General features: G+C 52.1%; 1 protein-coding gene across 1 annotated transcript; it reads right to left on the reverse strand.

Annotated features, from left to right (window-relative positions):
• Window positions 1–7,379: 7,379 nt before the first annotated feature.
• Window positions 7,380–11,533, reverse strand: SP8 (Sp8 transcription factor). Its single transcript, XM_085226169.1, has 2 exons — window positions 11,306–11,533; window positions 7,380–10,416 (listed from the first exon to the last, which is right to left on the reverse strand). Exons 1-2 carry the CDS (start codon window positions 11,531–11,533, stop codon window positions 8,938–8,940), a joined length of 1,707 nt encoding a protein of 568 aa, XP_085082295.1. The 3' UTR covers window positions 7,380–8,937.
• Window positions 11,534–16,142: the final 4,609 nt, after the last annotated feature.

Here is a 16,142-nt window from a genome sequence, read left to right on the forward strand (position 1 = left end):
AAATATACAGATCAGATACAGTTTGCCTGTGATGTTTATGCCTAGTTAAGTTTGTTTCTTTTTTCAAGCCATTTCTTAAGGAAATTAAGAAATTAATAATGTCGTGGGCAACTCTGGCAACCTTCGTCAGTCTCAATATGGCCAAGAATTGACTCCCATGATTTCGTGGTCAGAATGAACCGGGCACCCACCACTGGTTATGAATCAGATGTTGGGAGCAAGACCACCCACCACTTTGTTTATCCTGAGAGCTACAAAGAGCTGGCAGAAAATGTGAGCATGATCATTTTTGAGTCAAACTCAATGTGAGTTTGATCATGTGAACCTGATCAAACTGCCAGTCTGCCCACAAACCTCTCTTCACAGGATCTCTCCTATCAGTTGGCTGCTTCGAGAGGCAATCAGCTTTCTAAAAATTAAAAACTCAGCAGCTCAATAGTGCAGACTGTTACTGTGTTCCAATTAAAGAGAAGACCCAGCTGACATTTTGTTACACATTAGGCTGTTCACACAGCTCAGCAGTTTGTGTAAGCATTCCCATACAGAAGAAGCTTTCATCAGAGTTTACATCTCTGTAGAGATACAGATCTCTTTGTTGATTGGCATAAATCCAGGAGGAATGAAATACCATCTGATTTACCCATGTGCATTTACCTGTTCAGATAATGCCTGGGGGCAATGTGACTGAAATTCTCTCCCCTTGGTTCAGGCACCTCTGCTCTAACTGCCATCAGTTCTACCCTCCATGTATCCTCCAAGTGGGGTCCCAGGCACTTACATAGTGATCTTGTAGGAAAGGGAGATATCCTGCTCTTGTCCTCCCCTTCCTCTCACAAAAGGGATTTTCCTGCACATTATATAGGGACTCAAACCCTGACAGTGTACAAAGGGAGTCCTAGAAGTACCCTGACAGGATCAAGCTGGAGAGGGGCCCAGCAGGGTGACACTGAGCCCAAGGGCGTTGGAAGCTCACATAAAGGCACTTGGTCCTTTAAAGTGCAGTGCCTACCAGTGCACACCAGGTTTGGCAGCAGTCAAGTGCCCGTGTTGTGTTTCCTGTTCTTCTCTGATGGTGTTGTACTCTCTAAAATACAAGTTATGCTTCACAAGGCACTGAAATATCAAATAGAGAAATCCATGCTGGCAAGGGATGCAGCATAGCAAAGGCAGCCTTCAGATCTACTTGTAAGGAAGATCCCTGCCTCTCCCACCTGCTAAGTACCTTCCCACAAAGGCACAGCCTGAGATCATACAGAATTATCAGCTCATTCAAAGCCTCTGTAATGTCACCATTTCACTGAGAAGGAAACCATAAAAGCTGAGTGCAGCTCAATTCAGAAAAGTAAAAACAGGCCAGAGGTGGGGTAAGGGATGAGTATCAGATTTAGTCTGACTTCTACTAGCAGGGGAGGTGTGGCTAAGTTATGTGCCAAAAATGTATCTAGTAGATGCAGTTATTGCTTTGCAATGCCTTCTGTGCCTGTAGAAACACGATAAATTATATGAAAGTATTTGTAACATAGGTTTCTTGAACAAAACCTGGCTTTACAAGTGTACTTTACCCTGCTGCCAAATGACAAAATTCAGATATCTTATTTTAAACACGTTGCAGACAGTGAAATGTGTGCTTGGACCAAAATCGGAAACTACAATTCATTGAGAATTTTACAAAATAATGAAGATTATTTTCTTTCGTACTTCGTTCTTGGTGTTTCTCTCCTTTCCCAGCATTTATACAGTGAGAAATGAAATTTCTTCAGTTTCTTTATTTTATTTTAAACTCCTGCTAATTCTGCTATCAGCATCTTGGTAGCAAGCCAGCAATTAAATTACAAAACAAAGTTGTCTCTTTGCTATGAGACTGTGCAATCAAAACAAAACAGAGAAATACCATCAAAAAAAAAAAAAGACGTTAACTAAGACAATCAGCCATAGTTTATCCTTGGATTTCATCTTTTGTTTTTTAAGTTTAATTTAGGATTTTTAATTTCAATTGAATTTTGGTAGTCTGTCATGCCTAAAGAGCATTATCAGTTTCTCCTGTTGCCTGCAACTGTGTTACGTGGTATTGCTGAAAACAGGAAATATCTACCAACAGAATGTTTAAGAATAGAAATTGCCGAGGCCAAAGGAGGAAAATCTTTCATTCTTATCTTTATTTCAGCTTGGACATATTTATAACAGACATTTTACATCCACTCTCTGACACGTCATGGTGCTGAATAGAAATTACCTTGGGACACTGAACTGCCAAGAGGTGAGAAAAAGATATGTGCAAACTTAGCACCTCGGCTGACGATTAGAAGTCCATCAACTTTCTTACCTGACTCATAAAGTGAGAAAAAAAACACCCTAATATCTGCCACAGTGAGTGAAAATTAGCAGGGCCTGACATGAAGGTAAATGCTAGCCAGGTGGTGATTTAACATCTATAAAATATTAGAAACCCTCACATACCGTAAGTTTTGTAACAGGGCACACAGTGGTTATTTAGAACAAAGGCAATCCCCACATCACAGTTTTGACGTGCATTTTTTTCATCTAGGTGTAGCATCAGGTCAGACTGATTTTTGGCTTTTCTGTGTCGTTAAGGAAGAAGAGAGAGAATTAGGCAGGACTACAAATAAATACATCACACCTATATTTACAAGGGGGTCCTCAGCAAGTGCAGACTTCCCAGGATCCAACTCTTTCAGAGATCACAGAGCTATTAGAACATTTTTTTTTTCCTAACGAATGTATGCTGTTTTCATGTGTTTTCAACTCATTCATTCTTCCAAACATTCTGTGCTTGGCTAAACAAGAAGCTGACTGCAGCTGTTCCCACAGGTTAATGGCTCTGTGCCTCACATAGTGTAGGTGTGCAGTAGATGTGAGCAAGTGTCAAGGTGGGTGTCAGAGCACCGACTTTTTGCTGGAGATCCCAGGAGGGGAGCATGATACCGACAAACCGCACTGGCTGCTGAGCAGGGGATGTGTCACTGTATGTGTAAGAGATACCTGTGCCCCACAGAGAAGTCCTGCCCTGAAGCTCTCTGAGAGATATGTTTGTCCCAGCGCAGAGGAGGCTGTGAGGAGTTAGCAGTGTGTCGCTGTGTGCAGCACAGTGAGCAATGGCACGCTGTGTTTCACAAGTGTTCTCCCTGTTCAGCTTTCTTCTTTCCTATGTAAATGGATGAGCAAATTAAGCTCCGATTCAGAGGGATGGCAGGATTTGGAGTACTCAAAGGAAAGCAAACACACATAGCAGACAGTGATATTGGCTCTTACTGGCATTTTGATTTCTTACCAATTTGGGATTCCCTCCTTGAGATAGCCTGTTTCCATTGCCTATATTAATACCTCACCCCTGGGGCTTTTCAGGAATTTCGCTTTGTGAGTGGTTCATCTACTTGGAGAAAACTGGCAATGGTTACAGGCAAACATCAGCAGCTTGTCAGCTCTGCCAGCAGCACAGGACTCACCTGGAGGCTGTGAGAAAGGAATGTTTTGCAGGAATTTGTTTGCAATAGGCAAGGTCTGCAGGGAGAGGCAGCAACTTCACTCCAGGATTACTTTAATGGAGAAGAAAAATCCTCAGTCTTGTTTCCTGACATATAGATCTTATACTCAGGTATGATCATCAGAAAAAAAATCTCTGAAGTCTGCAGGAGAGGAGACCAAAGGGTTAAAAGCATGAGAGAAGTGTGCGGCAAGGGGAACCAGCACAGAGGAAAAAGCTCCTACAGTTCTGAGCATCACAACTTCTTTCCGTAGTTTAAAACCAGACTATTGGATCTGGGGTCGGGAAAGAAGCAGCATTAATGCTCGTTTGTGCTCCTGAAGGTGTTCTCTTCACCTTTCCCTTTTGCCTTCGCTTAGCGTGTCCCTTCCACTGCACTTCTCCACAATGCAAATCTCAGAGGATGGCAAAGCTGGGAGAGGCAAGAGCTGGCAAAGCAGGGTGAGCCAGTCCAGCCATGCTCAGCCCTCTTCCAATCGGCTGCCCACGAGAATATTTAATAACAAGGTATACTCTTAAAAAGACGAAGAGGACGAAAAAGAAGAAAGATTTATAAGAAGACTGTGGAGCTCAGGAGCAGTGTTCAGTGTGGACAGGAATAAACTCTGTTTAGTGGGCAGAAGGAATACACTGCTTTCCACACGCATAGTGTGCTGAAGCATTTCTCCCCACCATAACTCACAAAAACACTGCTTCCAACTTTGCGTTATACAGCACATGTGAGTTTCACAGCAGCGGCCTCTGCCACCCTGTCAGCTGCCCCCCACCTCCCTTATCTCACCCGTCTTGCTTATTGCCAGGTGACACCCGCAAATTCCGGGAGGCCCCTCTGCCCGTAGCAGCCGCTTACCCCGTGAACACACAGCGTCACCCTCGAAGGAGTGTGGGCAAGGAAGGATCCCCCGGGGTCACCGCGCCGGAGAGCGCACACCGGGGGGCGCTGCGAGCCCGCGGCACAGCTCCGGGGGTCGGGCAGGAGGGGAGCCGTGCAGCGGGGCAGAAGGGCCGGAGGTGGGATGCGGGGCAGCTCGCTCGCCCCCAGTATAAGGGGCCGAGCGCTGATGCAGGGAAAGCTCGGGCACGGCTGAGCGCAGCCGCCTGTCCCAGAGCGCTGACGACAAAATAAGAAAGCAAATTCCCACCGCCCACCCTCCAAAGGAAATCTGAGTGGCGTTCTTACTCCCCGACAGCAAAAACTGTTCCAAAGGCGCTTCCCGGCCCCGCCCATGCTGTGTTCCTTCTCCACCCGGGGATGACGTTTCCGTGTCACCTCTGCTCACAGTGCTTGTCCCTCCTGCCCCATCCCGCAGCATTGCGCATTGGAGCCTTCGGCTTTTGCACCTGCGAACGCTCCGCTGCAGCGTTTTGCTTTTCGCAGACTGAAAGCCGGGGATGTCGCGGTGCTGAGCCGCAGGTGACTCCCACGAGAGGTGCCCGTCGGCGGCAGCTGCAGCACTCCGAGCACAGAGCTCCAGGGGACTGTCCACCATCCGAAGAGTCAGGCAGATTCCTGGTTTGTTTCGAACTCTACAATTGTAAAATGGAGTTACCTCATGTAGAGTGTTCCAGTAAAGCTCCTATCACTTGCCGCTATTTCCCTAGTACCATTCTGAAAAAAGGAATCATTTCAAGCAGCAGTTAGAAAACCACAGAACTGGAAACACAGGAATTGTCCTCAGTGACACAGGCTTTCTCCATACACACTTTCCTGAGATGTAACAATTTCCCCATCCACTCAAGCCCAAGATAACCAGCTACCTGGAAAAGTCACCACTCAAACAGTCAAAAACTCAGTGTTAAATCAGTCATATGCTTTTTTCCACATAAACACTGAGGATTTAATATATATATTTATTTATATCTTTAGAACAATGAGCTGCAATGGAGTAAGCTGAGAAAACATTTACACTGAGAAAGGTGAGGCTGCTCCTGTACAGCAAAAGAGGTCCTCTTACCACACTTCGTGGGAGTGTGCACAGCCACACACCCAATCTGTTCACACTTTTTCCTGGCTCCTTCTTCCCATAGCTGAAGCAGAGGTCACTCCACAGAACGCAACTGGAGCATGGCAGGGTTTGGCAAGTGCCTACCTGTAAGCGTTTGGACTGAAAGATTGGTTGTGCTGCATTCAGCATCTTTGCAGCTGGGAAGGGGCTGGGGCTGGATTGAGCACCACATTCACAAATTCAGGATGTGGTTTTTTACTTCTGCAGCCCTAGGCTGGAGGCAAAGAAGAAGCCAGCAGCCCCTGGTCCCGGTTCAGGCTGGAAGGCACCGAGCAGGGAGGAAGTGATGCTGTGAATAGCTCCGGCTGTGTGCATCTCCCGTCTCTGGTCTATTGAAAAGTTAAACAGGAAAATGACAATGAAAAGGCAGAATCATGGGAAAACGGGATGCAAAATTTGATAGACATTGCTATGAGCTTGAAGGGGAGAGACTTAAAAGGTCAGAGAGCAAACGGGAATGGCCACAATCACCAGCGGGTGGCTGGAAGGTACGATGATGGACGCCAGTTTGACCCACAGGTCAGCAAACTGGTTTAGCTCTACCTTCATCTGCACAGAGCCAGACAAGTTCCCGGCTGCTATCAAACAGCTCAATGCCCTTATCTGGAGAGGTTTAGTAAAAGGAAATAAATAACCAAAAGGAGCTATTCAGTCTTCAAGTGCCAGGCTTTGCTGCTGAAAGAAAGAAAAAATGTGTGTTCTTACAGATCCCAGAGCAACACGGCAGCTCCTTCCCTGGAAGGATGAGTTTGCCACTGCTCCAAAGCAGAGAATTGGGCTCCCAGCCGGTGGCATTTAGCAGCTGTTCCTTCAGAGGGGATATTAGAGAAGCAGCACTGGGGCCATTCGTCTGTTTCCTTTTCATTTGGTGCCCATCAGGAATAAAGTAGCAGGCAACACTGCTTCTCACTCCCACAGTGGGAATCTAGTGCTGGTACATCACTGTATTTCCATGACATTAAGTTAATAACGATAATAGTAAAGAGAGGAAAAAATGCAGAGCAAACTGTTGCTTTGCTTTCACAGAAAACTTTGCAGGCCCCCGATGGCTGCATCTGTAATGACACACATTCAGAACGCAGCTCAGAAAAACTCGAGCAGAGCAAATCCCGGTTCCAATGCATTTTAAAAGTCCCTCCCAAGCCTTTTAATACGCATAGCTCCAAAGTCCCAAGTGCACTGGAGCCAAGCAGCCTGCATGCTTTTGCTCCATGTTTTAATGCTGCTCCGTAGGGCAGTCACAGGAATGTGCTTCCCTGTGTCTGCACAAAGATCTCTCTTCTATGCCAATTCCAGACTCTAACCCCAATCTCTCAGCACACCAATGGTGTGCAACACGAGGGGCCACATTTCCCAAAGGGAATGACATTCTCCCTGATAAGCAGCTAATGTAATGCTCTTGGGATTCACTTCAAAAACGCAAAGACAACGCTTCCCGATCTAACAGGAGGTGGCAGGTTTAATCCCCCACTCCCTTGCACTGCTGTTCTGAGCTCAGGAAGCGCTTTGGTAATGCCAGACACCCACCCCAGCAACCCAACACCTCCCAACCCCACTGTCTGTCCTACTGGGGCTGCAGGAGTCATCACTCCACATGGCACAGCTCTGCCCATGACCACCCAAACCTGGCTCCAAGTACAGAGCCGCCAAGCTCTTTTTAAAGAAATAATTATCATTCGTATTCCCGCATCACATCGGCCTTTCTCAATGTGAGAAATGATTCTAAAAATTAAAAAATAAATAAATAAATAAAAATAGAAAAGAAAGATGAAAGCAGTGTTGATGCTTTTCCTTTAGCTTCCTCTCCTAGTGTGCCAAGCAGAATGCCAGCACGCTCCTGGTGCTGCCCCAGCAGTGGCACAGCCTACAACGGCTTTCACTTCGTTGCGTTTCCCATTTAGAAGAAACTCTGAGAACTGTGTGTGCCATAGGGATCGGAGCACAGCGCTGCCCACGATGGTGGAGTGAGAAAGAAGGAAAGCAAAGAGCTGCCTGGGATAGAATGTTCGCTCTGGAGTTTATTAATACCATTTAAAATATTACAGATAAAAATCAATTACATTTCATGCATTTAAAATGCAAATCTAAAATGTTCCAGCGAAGGGCTTTCCATTTCAATGTGAAATATCCAAATTATTTCAACATTACAATGAGACAATTAGTTTGCAGCAGGGCAAACCGCTAATGTGGTGTCGGGAGTGTTTATTAACATTTATCAATATTATTTTCAGGAAATACACATAGGCCAACGTTAGTTCAGTTTCACTCGGACAGTTTATTAATACATGGGTCGTGGCAAACCCACTTCAGGAACTAGAGGAGAACTCTCACTGTGACTATACCTGAACTGCCAGCAAATGCAAATAAGTACATGCTCCATTAAATTAAATGTCATTCAACATTTATCAAATATTGTTTGCTTAATTACAGTTGTATGCCTACCTAAATTAATATTCAAGCAAAACCTATATCCTGAAGTGCGCTTTGATGGACACTTCAGGAAACGAGTCCAGAAATAAAACTGAGGAGGGCTGCACTGGTAATGCTTTCTCGTGGCAGGAAAAGAAATATTTAGAAAAATAAAATAAAATAGAAACTTAAAAAAAAAAAAATGCTCGAGTGTACTTCAATATATTTCCAAATATTTACTGGAAGTAATGTACAAGAAAAATACTATACAAAATCGTCTCCTGGACAACTGCACCTCACACCGATACGTTGGTGGAGTCATTGTTACTAATCTAGAACGATTCCCCGTGGTACAAACCTAGAGGTTCTGATGTATTTTACAAATATTTCACTTTCCTCTCCTCCCCCCCCACCCCAGCCTCTCTCTTTTTGGCATTTGAACCGCAGCTCCTCTCACAACCAACGGTGCTTCTTTATTTGTATGGGGTTTAAAAATAGGGGACTTGAAACCTAATTATTGCCAGCGGGTTTTGCTATTCCCACTCAAGCGGGAATGATCCAAATGCGCCGGAAAACGCAAAAACATTTGGATGCGGGGTGGTAAACGACTGAAAGGGGGGAAAAAAAAAGAGGGGAGGGCACCGTGTCTCCGCGGTCTCCGGGAGCAGAAGGACTTTTGGCAATCACCGAGACGAGGGAGGTCCCGACGGGAGGGAGCACCGACGGCGGGCGCTGCTCTCGCAGCCCGGCACGGAGCCCCCGCCCCGGGAAGCGCCTGACCGCGGTCCCGGGACGCAGCTCCCGGACGGAAGAGCTGCGGTTTCCAGCGGGAGAAACGTGGCTTTTCCCACGGTGCGACCCGACGGGGGGTCCCTAAGGGACGGGGAGGGCAGGGGAGGCGGCCCCCGGCGGAGCTCCGCCGCCCGACCGGTGCGGTGCGGGGCCGGAGCGCGCTCCCCACGGGGCCGCGCGGGTACTTACGTGTCCGCGTCCCCTGCGCGGCGCTGCGCGGCGCCGCCGTCACTCGAGGCCGTTGCGGTGGCCGGGCTCGGGGGGCGGCAGCAGCTCCGGAGAGTGGCAGGGCGGGCTGCCGGCCGCGCTGTGCTCGCTGTCGGTGTCGCTGCCCTTCTTACCGCCGGGGCCGGGACCGGGACCGCCGCCGCCGGGTCCCCCGGCGCCGCCGGGGCCGCTGTGGGTCTTGACGTGCTTGCTGAGGTGGTCGCTGCGCATGAAGCGCTTGTTGCAGACGGGGCAGGCGAAGCGCTTCTCGCCCGTGTGGGTCCGCAGGTGCCGCTGCAGCTCGTCGGAGCGGGTGAAGCGCTTGCCGCAGAACAGCCAGTTGCAGACGAAGGGCCGCTCGCCCGTGTGCCAGCGCAAGTGCGCCTTCAGGTGCGACGTCTTGCCGTACACCTTGCCGCAGCCCGGGATGTGGCAGCTGTGCAGCCCCTTGCGCCGCAGGCTGGCCCCCGCCGGCCCCAGCCGCTCGGCCTCCTGGCAGTTGGGGCAGTCGCAGGTGGCGCGGCCAGAGTAGCGGCGAGCGGAGGACCGCGGCGAGGAGGAGAGTGGCGCGGCGGGGCCGCCGCCCAGCATGGAACCCCCGGCGCCGGCCAGCGGCGAGGGGGCCGAGTCCGGGTAGGAGCCGGGCAGCACCGGCTTAAATCCGTCCATGAGGTGCTGCCCGGCGGGGCTGAGGAGGTGCGAGGAGGCGCCGCCGCCGAAAGCCGAGTGCCCGAGGCCCGAGTAATCCGAGTTGTAGCCGCCCAGCGGCGAGTGCAGCGAGGACTGGAGGCCGCCGGCCGCGGGGTGCAGCGAGCCGGGCAGCGCGGCCGCCCCGTTGGGGCTCTGCACGTCGATCCAACCCGCGCCCACGTCCCACCAGCTGGAGGCGCCCGCCGAGCCCACCTCGCCGGCCGCCAGCCCCGGGTGCGAGGGCTTGAACCACGACTCATAGGGGTGCGCCATGCCCACCCGCGGGTAGATGCCCTGCAGCCCCTCCACCGACGCGTGCACCTTGGAGATGAAGACGGGCTGGTGAGCCGCCTCCTGCCCCGCCGCCCCGCCGCCGCCGCCTCCCCCGCCGCCGCCGCCGCCGCCGGCGCTGCCCGGCGCCTGGAACACGGAGTAGTCGTTGGCGAAGGGCGAGCTGGCGGCCGCCGCGCCGCTGGAGGTCAGCGAGAATGCGCTGGAGCCCGGAGAGCCGCCGCAGCTGAACGAGTCCGAGACGAGCGCGGCCGCCGCCGCCGCCGCCGCCGCTGCCGCCGCCGAGGAGCCGTTCCGCGCCGCGCCCGCCACGCCGAAGCCCGGGAGGCCGGAGCCCACGGCACCGCAGCTGCCGGCCGAGGCCGAAGAGGAGGAGGAGGAGCGTTTCCAGGGGTGGAAGCCTTTGCCGAAGGAGGACGTGCTGTCCGAGAGGGCGGACGGCGAGGGACTGGGGCTGCCGATCTTGTTGCAGGTCGCGGCGAGCATGGCCAGCGGCGTGGAGCCAACCCGCGGTTCCTCCTGCGGGCACAGAGGGGACGGGGGCGTCCCGCCGGCGTCAGGCACCGATCGGCACCGCCACCGCCATCCGCCCGCCCGCCGCCCCGGCCCGGCCCTGAGTCCCGCGGATCCGCTGCCGGTCCTCCTGCCCCGGGAGCTCGGGGGAAAGAGTGGGGGGAAAAGTTGCTTCTGGTGCCGCAGCTTTGATATAGCTTAAAAGCTGCCACCAGCCCGGCGGCGGCGGCTGCGTTCGTACCGTTCTCTTTCCCGGGACCCGGCGCTTCCCGGTCCTCGGGGCAGATGGGGTGGTTCGTAAGTAGTGAAGCGCCGGCTTATCAAATAAATAATTAAAAAAATAAATAAATAAATTGAAAAGGCTTCCTTAAAGAGCCTCACGTACCAACCGTAACTAAATATATACATAAATTTTACATCTGTACGTATACACAAGTTGAACATACCTGCTGGACACGGCGGGCTGTGTTATTTTAAAGGGAAATAAAAAGCCACACTCGGTTGCAAATTAGAAACTGCGCCCGACAGAAGCGGCGATGCCGGGGTTTCCCTTCCAACAGCCACATGTGCGGAGAAAGGCCGCGGTGCGGGCACAGCGCGCAGCCCGGGCGCTGGAGGCTGTTCCTACAAATGCCCTTAAACCTTTTCCTGCGCGCTGCAAAGTGACTCTGCCCCTTTTCCCCCTCTCGCTCTTTCTTTTCTCCGAAACTCACTTGTACTTAAGTTAAAAAAAAAAAAAAAAAAAAAAAAAGAAAGGGAGGAAAAAAAAAAAAAAAAAAAGGCTCAATAGAGGAGACTGATAGCCCCGGTCAAGACAGGGGTTATTTTAACCCCCTCCAATCGACAATAAAAAGAAACTAATTAAACCAGCAAGAGAAAAAATCCTTAGACTCACCCCTAGAAGTGAAGTTGCCATCACACAAAAGTGCCCTCCTCTCAGAGGATCTTTTTTATATTGATAAATCAGAGGCAGTGTTTTTTTAGAGGTGTGCAATACAATGCTCAGTTCCGCCCATTCCACCACAATTGTAGCTCCCTCGCCGGCTTTGAAGTGCCGCTGAGCTGCCGCCAGCCAATCCCCGGGCCCGCCGCGCCGCTCGCCGACGTGACTGCGTGAGGTCATCAGCGCCGTCGAGCGCGGCCCGGCCCGGCTCGACTCTGCCCGGTTCGACTCGGCGCGGTTCGGTTCGGCCCGGCTCGCTCCGGTCCCGCGGCCGGAGCGGTTCGCCCCGCGTGGGGCCCCGACGGACCGAACGCCGCCCCTCACCCCGCAGCCCCGGGAAGGGCGGCCCTGAGCCGTCCTCGCTCGGGCTGGTTGGTCCCGGCCGTCCCTTCCCACCCCTTCGAGGTGTGAGCGGGGCTGCTTGGATCTGTTCACATTTCTGGCAGAGCGCGGGAGCATTGTTCCTCCGGTTCCTCCGCACCGTCTTCCCTCTCCCGTTCCCCCCGTCCGCAGCTCCGGGCCGGGCTCCCCGTGCCCCCCCACAGCCGAGGCTGCCCCCGGCCCGGCCCGTGATCTCTAGTAGAGAACCCCGCGGTGCGTTCGCATCGTGGGGGCAGATATCCCTTCCCCTCGAGCGGTTCCGAGGGGATATCGACTGTACATCATATCTATTGATCGGGGGGTACCGTACATTATCATACTTTGAAGCAAGAGCGAAGTAAATTAATGAACTGCTTTCTTTCTCTGAAGGCTGACGGTTACCATAAATGTCGCGTTTCTCTCTGACTGATTTTCGCCTGTTGAGAAGGCGTGACAGGGCCAGCCCAGGAGGAGGAAGGGGTGGGGGAAGGAGGGAACTCCGTTTAACAAATAAAAAAGAATTAACTTCATTGCTTTGGTCTCCTTCTATAATGATATTCATTTTACAGACCTAATGCACACTTGTTTAAATTTCGGGTTTAATTTAATCAATACTATCACCCGCAAAGGGGGGAAGAACATTTCCCGGAGATACTCCCTTGCTTGAATGCTTATTAACTTTTTACCTCCGCTTCCTTTATCTGCTGGAGGTGGGGAGGAACTATTAAGACATAGATCAGAAAGCGTAAGAGCAAAACAAGCATCGCGAGCGCTACATTTTAGAGGCACAGAAAATCCCATTTTGCGGCGTGCCGGGTTCCGCTTAGAGACCGACACGCGCCCCTTTCAGCCCCGGAGCGCGCAGGGTCGGCGCTGCTGATGGATCTCTCGAGGAGAGCCGCTCCGGGTGGCTCTTCCCTTCGGCTCCGCATTCTGCCCGCACACGGCCGGCCGGAGGAGACGTGCCCTCACTCGGGCTTTTCTGTGCTTGTTTTAAGGCTCGCCTCGGCTTTTTAATTTGGGGCTGAAAGTTGTGGATTTTCAGCGCGCTTTTCCTTTAAAAGCACCCCGCTGGAAATCGTGAAAAAAAAAACTCGTTGTACGAATAGTCGTGGGAGTTTGTACGAGGGAACTCAACACAGAGGGAGGAAAAAGGCGAATCCATCAGAATTGAGCAGAAATCACAGCAAGTGCTGTCAGTGGCATTCTCCTGCCGCTCCGAGTTTCACTTAAACTGGGAAATCGGCAGCTGCTGAACTTTGTGAGCGGTGAGCCGCTCCGCCGCCTTCCCCTGTGCGTCCATCGCTGCTGGGTGGGCGCAGGATTTAAGAAAGCGTAAGGTTTGGTTTGCATTGCCTTATTGACCACCGCACTTAAGGCTGCAATCCATGAGCTTTGCGAAGCGGGGCTGGGGGGGCATCAAGCAGAAGTTTTCCAGAAATTAATTAAAACTTATTTTTTTTCCCCTTTCCGTTTGAAGTGTAATGTACGGGAGTAGATAGATGTTCGCGCTGTTTCTTGAAAACCTGTGGGATCCACTTTCAATAAAGCTACAATCTATTAGCATTCTGTATGCATCTGCAGCATAAATTTCATTTGAATTTCAAATTTAATAAACCAGGAGGTTTTTAATCATCCCTGGTTTTATTTGTTTGATATTAACATGCTTATTGACCGGGTCTGTTGACCAGTTTGATCATTACAGGACAGCAAAAAGTTAATTAAAACGACCACAGCTCCTTAATCATATCATCTGTCTCATCCGTGTCGCTCCCTTTATTACAGCCTATGATGGATAGTCTCCCAGATTAATTTCTCTGTTTCTTCGATTTGGACAACAGCTTTTGGGACCTAATTTACATCCCGGGAACAACTTGCCCAAGTCTACCGAACATCTTGTGCCTACAATATCCATTAGCAAGTGCCGAACTTGAGCCGCGCCGACAGCCTTCGCGAACCCCTCGGGGTTGGGCTATGGGGGGGTTCCTCGGAGAAACCCCCCGGCACTCCGCTCGCAGGGAGATGGATGGAGCCTCTTCCAGGGTCTGGTCCGCCAGCAAACAGCTTTGCGGGGTGGTGAGAGGTTTCTCTTTGGGGAAGGAGAGGTCTCGCTGCCTATTTGCAAAGGCAGAGCTGGAAGGATTGAAGTGCCCGCTGCCCACGCCGGATGGTGAATGTCACTATTAGGAGGCAGCACGGCATGTCCCGCGCGTGGTTACGCTTACACCACCAGGTCGCCGCGTTCCGCCTCGGCCGGCACACGGCTCCTGGCCCCGCTCCCGTGGGCTGCAGGGGGGAGCTCCTTCCCCGCGTTGCCCGGGCCGTGCTGCCCCGGGATCCGGGCCCCGCGGTGCCCCTGCACCTGGCATTGTCACCTGCGGCATTCCCTGACCGAGGGGTGACAGCGAACCCCTAGCCGGGCTGGGATGGGGATTACCACGTCAATGAAACCAAACGGCCGGAGAGGAGCGTGCGGTGCCGAGCGGGCAGTGATGGTGGTTAACGCCGTTATTAACCATCGCTCACACCGCTGCGGTTCACCTGCGACCTTCCCCGTTGTCCGGCTGCGTTGTTTCGTCGGACTTGCAGCTGGCAAACGGCACCAGCGGACCCCTTGTGTGCGCGGGTGCTGCGTTCATCGCAGCGCGGGGTTCCGAAGTTAATTCATCCATCGTTGCAAAAGTGCGTTCAGGTACTGCAACCCCCGTCCCAGCGCCGGGCGGCCTGGCTGCTCCTCGGGCTACGGGCAAGGAGAGACGGGGCGCTTTGTGGGGGGCTTGGGAGGGGAACACACGACAATCCCGCAATGTCCCCGTCACTCGATAGGCGAAAGCTCCGTGCACAAGTGTGCGTGCCTGGGGAGGAAAAGGCATCCTCTATCCGCATCTCCCCCTTCCTCCCTTTTTCCTCCCGTCCCACTTCGCCCCCCCAGTATTTTATCTCCGTGCCCGGCGCTTCCCGGGAGCTCCCATCAGTACCGGAGCAGCGGAGGGGACAGCGAGCACCGGACGCTGCCACCCGCGGACACTGCGCGCAGCCCCGCGCCCCGCTCCTGCTCCCAATAGATTTGTTTAAGGCGCGTTCTGCTTTTCTTATTATCCATCACTTTCTCCCAGGCGCCACTTACAGTTAAAAACTACTAAATTCTTCTCTTCGGTGGTATTGATTTCTTTTCATTCTGCTCCTTTAGGAGAGGAGGTAATGCTTCCAGATTACCCCGCGTCTCCTCCAGACGGTTGACAATTGCAATCGCAGTTTCGGGAAGATAAATGTTACTTTGGGAATTGTGTTTAATTACAAATAATCTGGGAGCCGCTCCGTGTCCGATGGTTTAACCACACATGTGCTGAAATCATTGTACGAGCAGTACAGGCGGGTGGCGATGTACAGCGACCGACTGAGAGATCCGAGTGCAGGGCAGGGGCTCCCACTGGGTGCATGAAGCAGGGTCGCGCCCCAAAATGCTGTTGCTCGTGTAAAGGTGTACATAATTGTGCATACAAATGCTCGTTCCCGTGTGCATGTGCACGCGTATGTGTGGGTGTGCTTGGACACTTGCAAATACACGGTTTCCAAAAAATCAGTCTGCAGATAACACAGGAGAAAAGGAATGCTTTCTACAAATGTATGTATGTATTGATTTCTATATTCTACCAACTACCAACAAAAAAGTGGCAATTTAGAAAAAAAAATAATAATATATCAAAGCCACGCGTCTTTTCTTGCTGCCGTTTGCGAAGTGCGAGAAGCCCCGCTGCTCCGAGCGAGCCGTACCTGCGGGTGAGCAGCAACATCTGTCCGCGGCGATCGCGCACTGAGAGCGCATCGCAACCTCCTCTCGTGCGGAGCTCCCGCGATTTGACTCGAGAGACCCTAATATTGATATATTTACTGCTCCTCTTACAATGTACCCGCCACCTTTCCCTGTCGCTATGTGCAGAGCAATTAGGTGGCCCCTCGCTCCCTCACCTCGGCAGCTGATTAGCGGGGCTGGGGGCGGGAGGGGTGGCAGGAGGGCAGCGGGAAGGGGACAAGGTGGCGAGCAGGTTATTCCCTTCACCTGACCTGGCTGTAGGAGCGAGATGAGCAGCACTGAACAGATGTCCCCATTTAAGCCATTCTTTTCCCACATGCCCGCTGGATGCTACCACGGCGCAGGAAGCTTGCTGCAGACCTGGCCCATTCCCGGCCATTATGGCCAAGTTATTCTGGACCAGTGAGCACGAACAAAATGGGCTTCAGATCGCGTGCTTTAGAATAATTCGACTCCGCGCCCCGGCAAAGCCCCCTCCCTCTATTTTTTTAAGTCTTGGGTGGGGGGGGGGGGGGACAGGGACGCGTTTCGGCTCCGATCGCAGGAGAAGAACTTCTCAAAAGATCGTTAGCTCCTTCCTCCCCCGCTCTCTTCGGCAAATATGGTATAATTTAC

Source organism: Meleagris gallopavo, chromosome 6, assembly GCF_905368555.1.
Source record: "Meleagris gallopavo chromosome 6, MGAL_WU_HG_1.1, whole genome shotgun sequence".
In the NCBI taxonomy this organism is placed as follows: Eukaryota; Metazoa; Chordata; class Aves; order Galliformes; family Phasianidae; genus Meleagris; species Meleagris gallopavo.